General features: G+C 58.2%; 1 protein-coding gene across 1 annotated transcript; it reads right to left on the bottom strand.

The window, feature by feature from the left end:
- CCND1 (cyclin D1) lies at window positions 1-14,882 on the bottom strand. The gene is made up of 5 exons (XM_049892740.1): window positions 14,444-14,882; window positions 12,659-12,874; window positions 11,896-12,055; window positions 7,432-7,580; window positions 1-3,612 (listed from the first exon to the last, which is right to left on the bottom strand). Exons 1-5 carry the CDS (start codon window positions 14,639-14,641, stop codon window positions 3,448-3,450), a joined length of 888 nt encoding a protein of 295 aa, XP_049748697.1. The 5' UTR covers window positions 14,642-14,882; the 3' UTR covers window positions 1-3,447.
- Window positions 14,883-15,436: the final 554 nt, after the last annotated feature.

The raw sequence follows: 15,436 nt of genomic DNA, 5'->3' as shown, positions 1-15,436 counted from the left end.
CCTGCTGGGTCCCAGGCAGCAGGCCCCGCACCCCTGGCTTCCGGCCAGCCCTAGGAAACAAACAGGCAGGGCACTGCACGGGGGTTTTACCAATTTTATTTCTAGACTTTTCACGTTTGTCTTTTGCTTTCTGCTGGAAACGTGCCGGTTACATGTCTGTGGTGGGAAGCGGTATGCACGCGGCCTGTGGCAGCTGCCACCACCAACCATGACACAGAAATGCGCACAGACCCAGACCGCCTCCGCCCAGACCCTTACAGACACGGGGATGCACTCCCTGGACCTGCCACCAGCCGTGGGCTTCCGGGCCACTGTGGGAGGCGTCTGCCTGGCCCTGCGCGCCACTACGCACAAACAGTCCCTCAAGGAGCCCGTTTGGTTCAGAGAAGACGCAGCGGGTGGTTCTGAGGTAAGCGTAAGCAGTGTTCCTGGGGGCGGGGGTGCAGCCAGGTGGAGGCGGGCAGGGTCCTGGCCTCGCGGGCCCACCAGCATGCCCACCCTTTTGGTTTGGGCCCGCGACGCCGTCAGCTGGCTTCATCGAGATTTGGAGTCTCCTGAAATTAGCATCATCCTGTCATTGACAAAACAACAAAGAGACACTAGTACGTGCTAACAGACCAGACACGCCCCAAACCGAACACAACTCTAGAAGCTGTTGCGATCGTCCCAGGCACCAGTGCCCAAGACAGACTTGTCAGAGCAACCATGCAACTTTCGTAGCCAAACACAAAGAACGATACAGCTTTTGGAAACCACCACGATGATAAATCCCAGGTCAGATGAAGAACCCAGCATGACCAGCACGGGGGAGAGGACAGCAGCGTGGACGGGTCTCAGGCAAGGCCGCACAGTTGACGTGAGCGCCGCTGCCGGAAACCTGGCTGTCTGGTCTACACGTGGCTAAGTGAAGCATGAGGTAATGTGAAACAGGCAACCTTTTTTGGAATAGAGCAGTAATCACATATTGATCACATAAAAAAAAAAAAAAAAAAAAACTACAAAAAAAATGTCATCCGTAATACAATTTTCTATGAGAAAATTAAAACCCTAGCACATGGCAGTATATGACATTGTAAAACGAACTGATCCTCCAATAGCAGCAAAACGACGTGAGAGACACAGAAGCGACGTGAATGTTTCCAGACCACGCTGGGAAGTCACCAACAGCAGCGCGGTAAGAACGCGGAGCCGCCGCCCGCCAGCGGCGTGGCCCCCACGGCGTCCCCCTCATATCCTCTGTCCAAGCATCAGCCTCAACGCTCCCGCCACCTCCCTTCAACACTTCCTACACAATCATGACAACAAGGTACGTCACCGAGATGTGCAAATGGTCTGTGGTTGCTGAACTCGCTTAGAAAAGGAGGGGGCTGGGGTCAGAGTATCTCGGAACCGAACCTGTTTCAAGTGCACTAGTTTCCCACCTAACTGATATCTCATGTCCCACCACTCAGAAAGAAACGCCAAACCGGCCGAATCACTACCTACCTTCTCTTTGTCTTGTCTCTGAAAAGGACCTACCTTTTACAAACTGGGTCGAGTCTGCAACATCCAAGGCAGAAAGGTTTGTGTTTGTGTGTGTGTGTGTGTGTTTTAAATCAAAGGGAGATTGCATTACTTTATAAATCATACTGGCCTTGCGAACATCCTCTGCAATAAATATTCTTTTTAGCCTTAACTATAAATTATATATTTTAGTGTTTAAAAACCTTCAGTTGTAAAACATCTAAGAAAAAAAAAAAAAAACCCAAAAAACAAAAAACAGACCAATCCCACTGCCGTTGAGTCGATCCCGACTCACAGCGACCCTGCAGGACAGAGTAGAACTGCCCCATAGGGTTTCCAAGGCTGTCATCTTTACGGGAGCAGACTGCCACAGCTTTCTCCCGCGGAGCGGCTGGTGGGTTCGAACCACCGACCTTTCGGTTAGCAGCCGAGCGCTTTCACCACTGTGCCACCAGGGCTCCTAAAACAGCTAAAAGATAATCCTTAAACTACGTGTTCTCTAGGTTAACCTTTAAGGCCCCTACTTTCAAACACCAGTTGGCACCAAAGGATGTCTAAACTTCAACTTCTCTACAGAAAAGGAAAGGAACGCCAAAGGATGTCTAAACTTCAACTTTTCTACAGAAAAGGAAAGGAACGTATCCCAGCAACGTGAAGATGCAATTCTTGTTCTCTCTCTTGACCGAAACGTAGCCTTCAAAAACACCCCCTTCCACGAACACCCTAGCGACACGCACTTGCTCTCCAATCCTGTTTGCACACCAGTCCATGAATATCCCCAAACCATTCCATTAAAAAATCGCCCCCCTTCCCCGCAGACAAAATACACACAGATGCTCCCATAACTACTGGACTGAAAGTGCTCTGAAATGGAATGGTTTTAGAATATTGGGGAAGGAAAACGAACACAAAGACCCAAACGTAGTAGCTGTGGATTTAACCTGGCTGTGAGCAGACTACAAGTCTGTTGGGTGAAGAAAACAAAAACAAAACAAAACAAAACAAAAAACCAGCGTTTCATAAACAGGTTAACTACAAAAATATGAAGATTATAAAAATAGAATATATTATGTCACTATTTTGTTTTCTCTCAATAGTAGCGTATCGGAGGAGTCGAAGTCGGCCTTTCCCGATAGCGCACGCTGGCACCCTTGTCGGCCCACAGGCGTCACGGGCATGAGCTGAACACTACTATGCTAACCGAGGGGTCCAGCAATCACTGATAAGGTGAAGAGGTTACACGTCTACCTAAGAAATAAAATAAACACGTACAAATGACTTTTAAAGTGACTACATGCACAAGCAAGCGAGATAAAGGCCTAGAACTGCGTGAAAGCTATGCTGTTCAGAAAAAGCACAATACGGAGGTTTCTACCTAAAACCCTCTTCTATTTTAAAAATGGTTTGTTGGCTTTTTCTCAAATTGTTTTTTTTTCACATTTTTATGCTTTTTTTGTTTTTTGCTTTTTTAAACACATAAAGAATCAAATCTAATCTTCCCTGGAGACACTTTGTGTTAACGCCTATTCTCATTAACACAGACATAAAGCCATTAATATAAAAACTAGTTGATTATTGGGGTGGAAAATTCTCTATGGTTGCAGCACAGCCCCCTCCCCCACTCAGGGTGATCCAAATACCTACTCCCTCTCTTCCTCTCTCTCTCTTTTTTATAAGACAGTTTGGGGGGTAATTTTTTTTTCTTTTGCTTAAGTCATAGACGGCAAGGAGAAAGAGCAAAGGAAAAAAAAAAACCGATTAAAAAAAAAAAAAAAAAAAAGAGAACGAAGATTTCCTTCTGTAGCGTAATGTCCCAGAGAAGCGCGATGCCGTCGGGGGACCACCGGGCGGCTCCTCCCAGGGAGAGGTGCCCTCTGCCCTGGCGGACGCTGGCCGCTGCTCCACTCGCCGGTGGTGGCGGTGGGTGGCGCCCTCCTGGCGCCCTCAAATGTTCACGTCCCGCACGTCGGTGGGGGTGCAGGCCAGGTCCACCTCCTCTTCCTCCTCTTCCTCCTCCGCAGCCTTGGGGTCCAGGCTCTGTTGCTGGGCCTGGCGCAGGCTGGACTCCAGCAGGGCCTCGATCTGCTCCTGGCAGGCCCGGAGGCAGTCCTGTGGAGACGGGGCAGAAAGAAGGCGCCTTGGAAGAGGCCTCCGCCAAGGTTTCTATCAGCACAAAGCTCAACAAAACCCCCTTGTAGTGCCACATGCCCCCCCAACCTAATGCACCTGGTGGGGAGCTGCTATCAAACACTCCACTGGTGGCCGCCAGCTGCCCTAAATGCCCACTGGGGGCCTCGAGCTGGAATGCCTCCGCCAGCTCCGACCCCTGGCCCAGCTCTTGTGGCCCTCAGGCGAACACAGGACTATCACGGCAGGAAGCCCTCTGAACCTCCCCCCTCTTGGAGAACCCAGCCTTCCATGATACATGGCCCTCCAGAGCGTGAGGCCACCACGACCGAGGATGTCAGGTGGCCCAGACACCTGGCCACTTTACCCCCCTCCATCTACTGGAGCTGCACCTGCTACTGCCCCGCCCACAGACGGCACCGGCACACAGGCAGAGCAGGGACCACCTCCTGGAAGGCCCTGGAAACGCTACACTGTCACTGTGTTTTCTGTGGGGAAAGGAGGAATGCAGAGCCTGGGGACTTGGTGCCTGGGGCCTCTCCTTCTAGTCTCCAAGAGGCTCTGAGCTGCTTTTGGCTGACAGGCAGCCCTGAGGCCCCAGGGTCTGGACAGAGAAGCGGGATTCCAGGACCCCTGGATGCCATGTGGGGGGGCTTCTAGAACCAGGCAGTCTCCAGCTGTGGTCCAGCCTGGAACACACAGACCACGGCCCCAGCCACAAGCCCTGGAGGTGCCGCTCAACTTCCAACCAGACGTGGAAAGACGCCCCCACCAGAAGTGGGCCCAGGCCAGGAGGCATCTCAGGGGCCCTTGGGGACCACCCTCACTCAGAGCTCTGTGTGTCACAGAAGGGGGAGAAAAAAAAACCCAAAACCCAAACCCATTGCAGTGGAGTCGATTCTGACTCATAGTGACCCGACAGGACAGAGCAGAACTGCCCCATAGGGTTTTCGAGGAGCGGCTGGTAGATTCAAACTGCCAACATTCTGCTTAGCAGCCAAGCTCTTTAACCACTGCACCACCAGGGCTCCTACCAGGAAGGCAGGGCAGTTACAAAACGTACCATTTTACAGATGAGAAAACTGAGGCCCAGAGGTGCTCTGATCCAAAACGCTATCGACACACCCTCAGTCCTAACCCTGACAGCGACAGCTCCCACCCTTCACCATCTAGGAGCTCTCTGCATGTAACCCTTAGGTGCAACTGTCTACCTGCCCCTGGTAACTCAGGGGGCAGGGCTGCCTCAGTAAATTCTGCAGCCTTATCACCTGTTTCTCCTTCTCAGCGGCCCAACAGACTGGGCTCCCGGCCATGGTTGCCTGGAGCCCACACTGTAAGGTCAGAGCTGGACCCGGGCTTCCTCGCCCTTCCCTGTGGACCCTCAGTGCCGGCCTCCAGCCCTGCCAGGAGAGCCCAGAGAGCTTGATGGCTGGGCCCGGCCCTCCCGAGTGGGCAATACTGCCCATGGCTCTCAGCAGCATGAACTGGGCTTTTTGGTGGAAGTGCCCTGTGGCACGCTAACAACAGAGATGCTGGAGCCCCCCATGCTGGACAGGAAGGCCAGTCACCAAAGCAGACGGCCAAGACTGTGCCGCCTGCCACCGCCACCTGGAGGAGACCCCACTCACCCGGGGGATAGCTGAGGCCAGGCAATGAACCCAGAGTCCCGGCGTGAGCAGAGGGAGGCAGCTGCAGCCCTCCCCCACCCTGAGTAGTCAGTCGGGGCAAATAGGGTGCCAGGAATAGTACATTAGGCCCAGCTCCCGAAGGGTGGACACCCGGCTGCTGGAGATCACACGGGCTCCCACCACAGGCTACCTTTGCCACCTGATAACCAGACAAACCAAGTGCTTGTTGTTGTGTGCTGTCGATTCGGACTCATAGTGCCCCCATAGAACAGAGTAAAACTGCCCCATAGGGTTTCTAAAGCTGTAATCTTTACAGAAGCAGGTTGCCACAGCTTTTTCCTACGAAGCACCGGTGGGTTCGAACTGCCAACCTTTGAGTTAGCAGCTGAGCACTTAACCACTGCACCACTGGGGCCTCCCAGGTGCAGCCACAGATCATTTCTCCCCGCAGGACAGCTGTGAGGTGTTTTCTATTTCAGGTGTAATTAGAACCATTTCTATTTAAATAAGGAGCAATGCAGCAGTTCCCCACAACTGCCTGCAGGCGGCGCTCTGTGGCACTGTAGGAGACAGCCAGACAGCTGACCTGCCCAGCAGACAAACCGTGTGTGTGTTTTTGCGCACAAAAGTTTTCATTATGGGTGCGCAGCTTGGGGTTCAAAGTCCACACACACAATTTCATTCTGACCCAGGGCTCTTCCTTGGCTTTTATCTGTCTTGGAGGAATTACACCCAAAACGCTCCTCAGAAGCAACGACGGTGACACTTGGTCTCACGTACTTTGGACGTGTTATCAGGAGGGACCCAGTCCCTGGAGAAGGACCTCATGCCTGGCAAAGTATAGGGTCAGAGAAAAAGAGGAAGACTCCCAAGGAGATGGACTGACACAGTGGCTGCAACAATGGGCTCAAGTATAACAATTGTGAGGATGGTGCAGGACCGGGCTGTGTTTCGTTCTGTTGTACACAGGGCTGCTATGAATCTGAACCGACCCTACAGCACCTAACATCCTGAGAAAACGGGGATGATGCCGTCAGTGAGCATTAGGTGGGGAGCCAGCTGTACCCCACACTCCCCAGATGAGCGGAGGGCAGTCAAAGCTCGGGAGGGAGGGGGCCGCCTCCAGAAAGCCGACATGCATCGCCCAGTTGACTCCTTTTCTGAAGGACAGCCTCAATGGGCACCCACCCGCCACCAGGGACACCACTGGGCAGAGGGCTCAGCTCACACCCAAACCCCTGGCTCCATTTCTCACAGCTGGACGACGTTGCCTGACCTCTCCCGCACGCCCTGGGGTGAACCACAAAGGCAGCCTGGCCCGCGGCCCTTCTGCACAGAGGGGGCCCTAAGTGGAGACGGTCACCCACAACACTGCTGGTAGCCACCTCTGACCCGCCAGCCTCCTGGTCTAATTTGGTAACTGCCACAAACCCTAGTAATTGTTATTTTAATTCTTTTTCTAAAAAGAGGCAAGGCTGGGAGTAAAACAATGGCATTTGGAATAAGAAAGACCCAGTCGGTCAACTCTGGGTTTAGCAGCAGCCGCCTCTCAAAGCAGGCTGAAAAACAAGGTTGTCCCTACTGGCCTCATTGTCTGCGTTCGCAGACCACACAGGGGCCCTCTGAGAGCCTCTCTCTCACCATCCACATTGTCGCCCAGACAAAGCTCAGCGGGGCCCCGACCTCACACACCATTAGGACACGGATCACTGGCTGGGGCTGCCTTGTGGCCCAGCTTCCTGGAGGGTCACTCAGGAAGGGCTACAGCCCTGCCTGCTCCCGGGTGCCTCAGGGAACATGAGAATACACAGAAGACCCTCTTGGCTCTACCAGCAAGTTCTGGAAGGTGCTGGTCTTTGCAAAGAAGCTCCCTTTCAGAGGCTGGAGGCATGGGCCAGTGTGGGGCAGTCATTTAGGCACAAAGATGCCTTAGTGGTGGCCCAAGAGGACCAAGGTCCTACCCACATCTCCCCTGCACCCTTGATGGGCTCCCTCCTCTCCTGAATGTGGCAGGCACCTGCCCTGTCCCCGGTGCAGCCACAGCCCCCTTGTCCTGCTGCATGGACTCCGCACCACTTCCTGCCTTTCAGCTATAGCTTCAGACCCCCGGGCACTAATGTCCCCCCCCCCCCCGTGCCTGCAGGCCCCGCCAGGCCGGCATGCCACCACTCACCGGGTCACACTTGATCACTTTGGAGAGGAACCGCGTGAGGCGGTGGTAGGAGAGGAAGCCGCTGGTACTTCCCAGATGCAGACCCTGCACCGCAGCTACCACGCTCCCGGCGGCCACCATGGAGGGTGGGTTGGAAATGAACTTCACATCTGCGGGAGAGGGAGAGAGAGGCCGGGCCATGAGGGTGCAGGGGATGCCCTGCCAGAATATCCCCACACATGCATCAGGCCCTTTGCAAGCAGGGCGCCAGGCTGGGGGTGCCGATGCCCATCCAGCTGGGGGTGCCCTGGCTCGTGCGTGAGAGTTTCCACTCCCCAGTTATCCTCTGAATGGTCACCTGATGCCCAGGAAGAGCAAACCTAAAACCGGCTTCCACGTTCACATGCAAACTGAAAACATAGCTTCTGGGTACCGGGACTGAGATGAGCCAGGGGAGAGATAGTGGGGCTTCTGGGGGCAGGAGATGCCCCCTCACCCTGCCTCCAGCTCCCAGGCCTCGTCCTTTAAGCATCTTTGAGCCTGGTGAGCATACCACCTATTCACAAAAACAAATAAAAACCTGAAAAATTAAGACAATCCCCCAAGATGTTGCTCCTACAACTCTTCGCCAAGTTAAAAAACCAGGAGCCTTCAAGTTGACTCCAACTCATGGTGACCCTGTGTGTCAGAGCAGAACTGTGCTCTGTGGGGTTTCTAATGGCTGGTTTTTTGGAAAGAGATCACCAAGCTTTTCTTCCCAGGTACCTCTGGGCGGACAGGAACTGCCAACCTTTTGGTTAGCAGCTGAGCACAACCCTAACCCTCGCCCAAGCTCTAAACAGCTGCCACCACTCAGCAACAGGGACTGGAGACCACGGGCCACATCCTGAAGGGACCTCTGTGGACAGGGGCCCAGGTTTCCACCCAGATCAGGTGGGGTTAGCGGCTATCAGTGGTGCCAACAAAGCCACTCCCCAAATCCCCTGAGGGTGGAGCCCTGCCGTCCTGGCATTGGACCAGCTGGACCCCTCCCTCCCTCAGAAGGAAGAGCCCTTCCTGGCAGCCCGTCTCCCCTCCCTCCAGGGAAGGTTGGTGAGCAAGCCCAGCCCATGCCAGGCCTGTTGCTGGTGGCCGTGACAAGGTCCTCCCTGGGCCACTGGACGGAGCATAGCACAATTCCAGTGATTCACTGTGTCCCCTAAATTAGGGACGCCCACGATTTACACCCAGCCGGTGGAACAGATGGCCCCAGGAAATGGGCAGGCAAGTCCCAGCCAGAAAAGGGGCCCTGCTTGTCCTACCCAGGGGCTGGGGGCCTGATGCGGTGGTGTATCCTGCCTCCTCACCTCCCTGCACCCCCAGACCCAGCTCTGCCCCACCCAGCTGGTTGACACCAGATGCCCCCCCCACCCCTTGGTGCTATCTCGGGACACGGGCACAGGCCCTGGCTGTCAGCCCAGGATGCACCCTCGGCTGTGCTCCCCTTGACCACTGCTAGATGCTCATCTGGCAACGCCTCATGCTGGTCCCTCCTCCCTGGACACGACAGCCGGGGCGCAGCCTTTCACATGTTCCCCGCAGGCACCACGGCCCCCCCTCAGGCAATGCAGCCCCCTGCAGTGTGCTCAGGCTCGCTTTCCCTCTGTCGGGCAATGAGCAGAGAAACACAGCTGGCCCCATACCCCCAGGAACAGGTGGTGACATCTGCATGGCACTACACAGCCTCTATCTACCCACGCCACTCCAGACAAATGTGGGGGCTCCCTTGTCGCCCCTTTGAGGAGTTATTGGAGAGGCCGATTCCAACATGTGAACGGGGCCCCCTCCTATAAACGGTTGCCCGCACACAGCCAGGGCATCTCTGTCGGCTTGCCTCATCTTGTGCCACTGAGCACCCAGGAACAAGGGGTGTCAGGTGAGCTGAATGGAGCCAAGCTGGCACAAATGGAGAGGGGCCTCCAGGACCATGGAGCGGCCCCTGCAGGCTGGCTGAGACTTCATCCGAGAAGGGGGCACCGGTAAGGGGGCTGGGAAAAAAAGGCAGCCACTGTGGGTGGAGGACAAAGCCAGCTTCTGGGCAACGTGAGGTCTTAAAAAAAGAACTCCCAAAGGAGGTTGTGTCGGCAGGGGGTTTTCGGTTGTAAGGAGGTTGCCACCTTGCCGCCTCTTTAAACTGGGTGTGTCCCCCCAGGCTGAGAGGGGGAACCATGAGTGAAGAGCTTTGCGTTGAGGCAAACCCATCTTGCACAGAAACCCCACCTGCCGGTGCGACAGGTCCCGACCGGCCCACACCTGAGATGCCACCCTAAGGGCGCAGCATGGGGCAACTGGGGTGGAGATGTTTCCAGAGGTCCCCCATTGGAGCAGGTGGGGATCGGGGTGGGAAACCTCATGTTTGGATAAGGGGCAATCCGTAAGGGAGCATGGGGACACCAATACTTGGCTCCTGTTCACTGTCTGAGCCTTGGTGGCACAGTAGTTAAATCACTCGGCTGCAAACCGAAAGGTCAGTGGTTCGAATCTGCCAGCCGCTCTGTGGGAGAAAGGTGAGGCAGTCCGCTTCTGTAGGGACCACAGCCTCGTGGAGCCCATTGCCTGCGTGCAGGGCGATGCCCCTCACTGGAGGGCTGTGGCCTCGCTGATGCCCACCAAGGCCCATTTGTTAAACTCAGTTATGTGCTAACTTGAAACAACACCGGTTATGTCTCTTCCTACGATCCACCACTGCCGTACAGTCGACCACGACTCGTGGTGACCCCCACGTGTGTCAGAGTAGATTTGTGTTCCACAAGGTTTTCAGTGGCAGACCTTTCGGAAGCAGATCACCAACCAGGCCCCGAGCACCCCCCCAACTAGGAGCACAGCCACGCTTCAGGGAGCATCTTGAAGGGAGTGGGCCCAGGTGCAGCAGGCAGAGGGGGGCTCCCTTCTTGAGCTTGCCTGCCCCACCACAAGGGCCCCCCCCAGAGGCCACAGCTGCTCAGGGTGTGAGAAAATCCGGGGCACCCAGAACCACTGCGCAACTCCACTGTGGGTACACCCAAGTGGCTGGAGCTGAGCTGCACTCCAGCTGGGTTGGGGTGTGCTGCCTAGGCCCCCATCTTAGGGCACCGCCTGACCACTGGCATCGAGACCTCTTTGCAAACCTCGGCTGCTTGCTTCCCTCCATGGCAGGCACCCCATGAAGGTCACACACCTGGTCCCAGGTTCTAGGGGAAAGAGGAGCTCAAGGCTAAGCCACCCTTGGGGAGGCGGGTAGCAGGGTCCTCAATTTATCTTCAGAAAACTTCGCCGCTTCCCTGAAACCACTTGCAGCTCCATAAAAGGCTGTTAAAGTTCTTTCTCCTCGCAGGTGCCCCAGCCAGTGACCACCTCCCCCACATCCCGCTGGGGCTGCAGGGCAGGAGGCAGCGAGGGGGCTGACCCCCATGGTGTCCATGGCTTCTCCTTCCATCTGCTCCCCAGCACCTGGCCCAGAAACTCCAAAAGCCTGAGGAGGGTGGGGAAGCCCAAGAATCTTCCCAACTCTTGTCCAAAAGAAAATTATTCTAGAAAACCACCCACCAGGGCTGCACCAGACTATGGGAGAATAAAGTCGTGATGTCAGGGCTGGGAAGCTTTGACCCTTTCGAGGATGTGGGGAAAGACGTCAATTGCCCCCTTTTTGATGCCATCCTGCTTTGTGGCCCTCAAATGAGCCCTGAACATGTGACAACAAATCGGGGAGGAGGCAGTCCAGAGCAGAGCTGGGGGACGGGGGCCTGGGTGCCCCCATTGGGGTGGCCAGGCTTCCTCAGGTCCGCCTACACCATCAGAGGCACGGCTGGGCTGTGATATGTGGTGTTGGCACCAAGTTCCCAGAGGCAAGCTGGGCAGGGAGGGGCAGTGCCAGGGGGAAGGTGGGCGGGCCCCTCAGCTGCCAGCCGAGCCCAGGCTGCTCCACAGCCCCTCCCAGGTCTGGGCAGAGCTGAGCTGCCCCAAGGAGCCCTTGGCAGGGCCTCAGGCGGCTGCACGCCTCTGCTGGCCGCCCCCGCACGTGGTGCAGGCCCTGCCGGCTGGCTCAGTCGCTAGGGCTCCCGCCCCTATTGGCGCCCCTGGCAGGGGGCCCAGCCTGGGAGAGGCTGGGAGGGGGCCCCCATGGCTCAGGCCCCTTGAGGACACTGGAAGAGCTGGAGGTGGGCGGGGGAGGAGGCAGGCCTGTCGCCAAAGTAAACCCCTTCCAGCATGGGGTGACCGCAGCCTGCCCCTACCAGTCCCAATGCACAGAATGGTGGCCATGACCAACCTCAGCTGCATGACCCCAAGACAGCAACCCCTCCCTCCATTTAGCCCTCGTTGAAAAAGGAAGATCCCAACCCTCTGCTCAACAGGGCAGAGGAAGAGCAAGAAGGGGTATGATACGGGCACTGTCGAGGCGGGGAAACTGAGCAAGAAGCTGGGCCCCAGTTGCCTGGGGAGGAGGGGCTGGCCCGCCACCCTACCTACCTGTGGCACAGAGCGCCACGAAGGTCTGGGCGTGTTTTCGGATAATCTGCTTGTTCTCCTGGGCCACGGGCATCTTGGACAGGAAGTGTTCGATGAAATCGTGGGGGGTCATGGCAGCCAGGTTCCACTTGAGCTTGTTCACCAGAAGCAGCTCCATGTGCTGGGGAGATGAAGCGGGCAGAGAGACAGAGAAAGAGAGAGAGAGAAAGAGGTGCAGGGTCAGCCCTGGGGGGCCTGGGATGCCGGCCAGGAGCAGGGCAGAGGGTGGGAAGGAGGGATGTGGCCTGTTGAGGGGTTCAGGAAGTAGGGCGAGGGGGACAGACGACCCGCAATTCCGGATCAAAACAGAGAAGGTGCCGCGTGAAAAGGCCCCCGTGCTCATTGTCATTAAGCCGACTGTTCACAAGTGGAGACAAAAAGACCTCCCACCATCTGCAACCAAAGGCCTTATTAATTAGCGCGGGCGCCCTGAGCGCGCCGCCACCGCTAGAGGGCGCGCGCCGTCCACTTTTCGCCCTCGCTCCGGGGTGCAAACGTGGTCGAAAGTGGGATGTGGGGCGGCGGGCGCCGAGATGGGGGGGCGGCCCGGATAACTGCCGCCTGCTGTTCCTGGCCTCCCCCCTGCCCCGGAGCGGTGTGGCCGCCCTCCCTCAGGCCCGAGGATCTGTCAGCGTCTGGCTGGGCCTCCCCGCGACCCGCGCCCCCATCCCTGGGATCCTGTAACAAACGGGGTGCCTGGGGGCCGTGGGGGTCCCCCGGTTACCAGCAGCTCGTCGGGTCGGATGGAGTTGTCTGTGTAGATGCACAGCTTCTCGGCCGTCAGGGGGATGGTCTCCTTCATCTTGGAGGCCACGAACATGCAGGTGGCCCCCAGCAGCTGCAGGCGGCTCTTCTTCACCGGCTCCAGGGACAGGAAGCGGTCCAGATAGTTCATGGCCAGCGGGAAGACCTCCTCCTCGCACTTCTGCTCCTCGCAGACCTGCAGGGGCAGGGGGGCCGTGACCACCGCCGCTGGGGGCGCGGGACCCCCGCCCGACGTCTCCGCACGCCCACCCCGCGCGCGCCGGGGCTGCGGCGCCGGAGCGCGGGGAGGCACCGGGCAGGGGGTGGCTTGAGCCTCCGATGACGCGTCCCCACCCCCGCGCGCCCCCAGCACCCATCCACCTCCGAAACTGAAAGGGAAAGTCCCGCGCGGCTGGCACGGTGGGGGCGGGAGTGGGCACCGCGGGCAGCGGTGCGGCCGGGAGACCCCAGCCCACCTGGGGGCTCTGGGGGTCCTTCTGGCTGGGAGCCCGCACCAAATGGGCCGCGGGGCCGCGGGGCTGGACCACGGGGTTGGGCGCCGCGCTCGCCCCGCCTGCGAGACACAAAGGTGGCGTCCCAGGCCGCAGCGCCGCATTTCCCCAGACGTCATCTTTTCAAAAAATATTTAAAAATATAAAAAAAATAAGTGGGCGCACAAAAAATCCCTGAAAACGATCCCCGGACGGCCCTTTACCTAGGCCGGGGCTCTGGAGCTCACTACAGGCTCCAGGGAGCGCCCCAGGGACTGAAACTCGGGGGCACCCCTTCCCCCTGGGCGCGGGCGCCGTTTCCCTCTCGCAAGGGCACCACGCCGCACTTTCAAAAATTATTTTAAAATACTCGCGGTCCCCCCAGACGCCCACCGCAGGCCTGAAAATGTGCCCCGGACACCCGGATGACTCTGGGCAGGCCCCCCCAAGCCAAGCCCCTCGCAGACGGGGGCCAATTCCTGGTGTCTTGGGGGCCACGCGACCTTGCAGCCCGGCGTGCTCTCCGGGCCAGCTGGCGGTGCAGGGAGCCCCAGGGGTCGCTGCTTGAACAAAGGGGCCACACTTCCCAAGCGGGGTCCCCCCAGAAATGCCCACACCCTGTTCCCGCACCCCTCCCGCCTGGCTCCCGGCAGCCGGGCGGCCCCTCGCCGCGGCCCCAGCGCCTCGCCGGCCGCTCCCCGCCCCCACCCTCCCCCCAATTATTAATAAACACTTTTGCTTTGCAATAAAAGAACAAAGATGGCGCATAATACTGGCACGAGTGGCCCTTGCATACGTGTCCATGGATATTAATTTAAAAATCAAATCGATACCCCCTCCCCCCGGGGCTGGCGCCCCGGGCCGCAGCGGCCGGGAGAGGAGGCGCAGATAGGCGCGGACGCAGGCGGGGGCTGCGCGGCGGTGGCGGCCGGGAGGGGGCCACCAAAGGCGCCCCCAGCCTGCCGACCCGCACCTTTCGGCTTATTCGGGTGCCCCCGCCACTCGCTTCTCCGAAGGCACCCCTCCTCGAGCCCTCCACCCCGTAGGAAAGGGAGTTTCGAACGCCCCCACCCCCATCCCCATTTTTTCCTGGTTAAAAAAAAAAAAAAATACCCACAATATCTATTTCTTTGGAAAAGACAGATTCCTAGCAACCCTCGGCGAACTGGAAAGTTGGGGTGAGGGTGAAAGAAGGGAGAGATGAGAGGCAAAGCAATCTGGGCTTAGGCAACAAGTTGCAGAAAGTCCCCAAAGGGCGGCCCGGCGCCACGCACCTCCAGCATCCAGGTGGCCACGATCTTGCGCATGGACGGCAGTATCTCCTTCTGCACGCACTTGAAGTAGGACACCGAGGGCGCGCAGGTCTCTTCGGCCTTGAGCATGGCCTGCAGCACCCGGTCGTTGAGAAGGTTGGCATCGGGGTACGCGCGGCGGATGGTCTCCACCTCGCAGCACAGGAGCTGGTGCTCCATGCCGGCGGCTGGGCTGGGCGGCGGAGAAGGCGGTCGGCTGGGCTCAGGCTCGGGCTCCCGCTCGGTCCGCGAGCTCGGCCTCGCTCCTCCCGCTGCCCCGCGCTCTCTCGCCCTCGTCTGCCCCTCGCAGGAGCGCGCGGCCGCTGCTGCTCGCTGCTACTGCGCCGACAGCCCTCTGGAGGCTCCAGGACTTTGCAACTTCCAACAAAACTCCCCTGTAGTCCTTGTGACGTTACTGTTGTTAAGCAGAGATCAAAGCCGGGCAGAGAATGGGAGCGGGGGGGCGGGGCGGGCGCAGGGGGAGGGGGCGCGGGCCGAGAGCCGGGGAGCAGCGAGGGGCAGAGCCCAAAAGGCATCCCAGAGGCGCCGCTCCTGCCCCGCGGCGGAGTTCCCCCCGAAGCCGGGTTTTCATAGAAATGCAAATCGCCCCGCCGCGGCCTTTCTCCCCGCGGGGGAAGAGGGGTGCAGGGGGGCCCGGTTCCCTCCAAGTGGTCCCCGGGGATTTGGGGAGGGGGCGTTGCAGAAGGGGACAACGAAGAGGGCGGGCAGGCCACACGGAGCCTGGGGAGACCGCATGGAGGGGGGACGCTGGGGCTCGGCGACACCCTATATCCGAGCCGGGAGAATGGGCACATTTCCGAGAACGCCACGAGGTCACCCACGGGCGGAGGGACGGCCAAGGAAGGAATCACAGCTTCTGCCTTTTCTTTCATTTTCATTAACACGTGTAAATTTCAGGAACTGTTTAACAGGCGGGGACGCGGGGCAGAGCATAGGACCCTGGTGGCACCTTCA

The sequence above is a fragment of the Elephas maximus genome, chromosome 7 (genome assembly GCF_024166365.1).
Source record: "Elephas maximus indicus isolate mEleMax1 chromosome 7, mEleMax1 primary haplotype, whole genome shotgun sequence".
Classification (NCBI taxonomy): Eukaryota; Metazoa; Chordata; class Mammalia; order Proboscidea; family Elephantidae; genus Elephas; species Elephas maximus.
The sequence above is the reverse complement of the archived record's forward strand: the minus strand, read 5'-3'. Positions and strand labels throughout refer to the sequence as shown.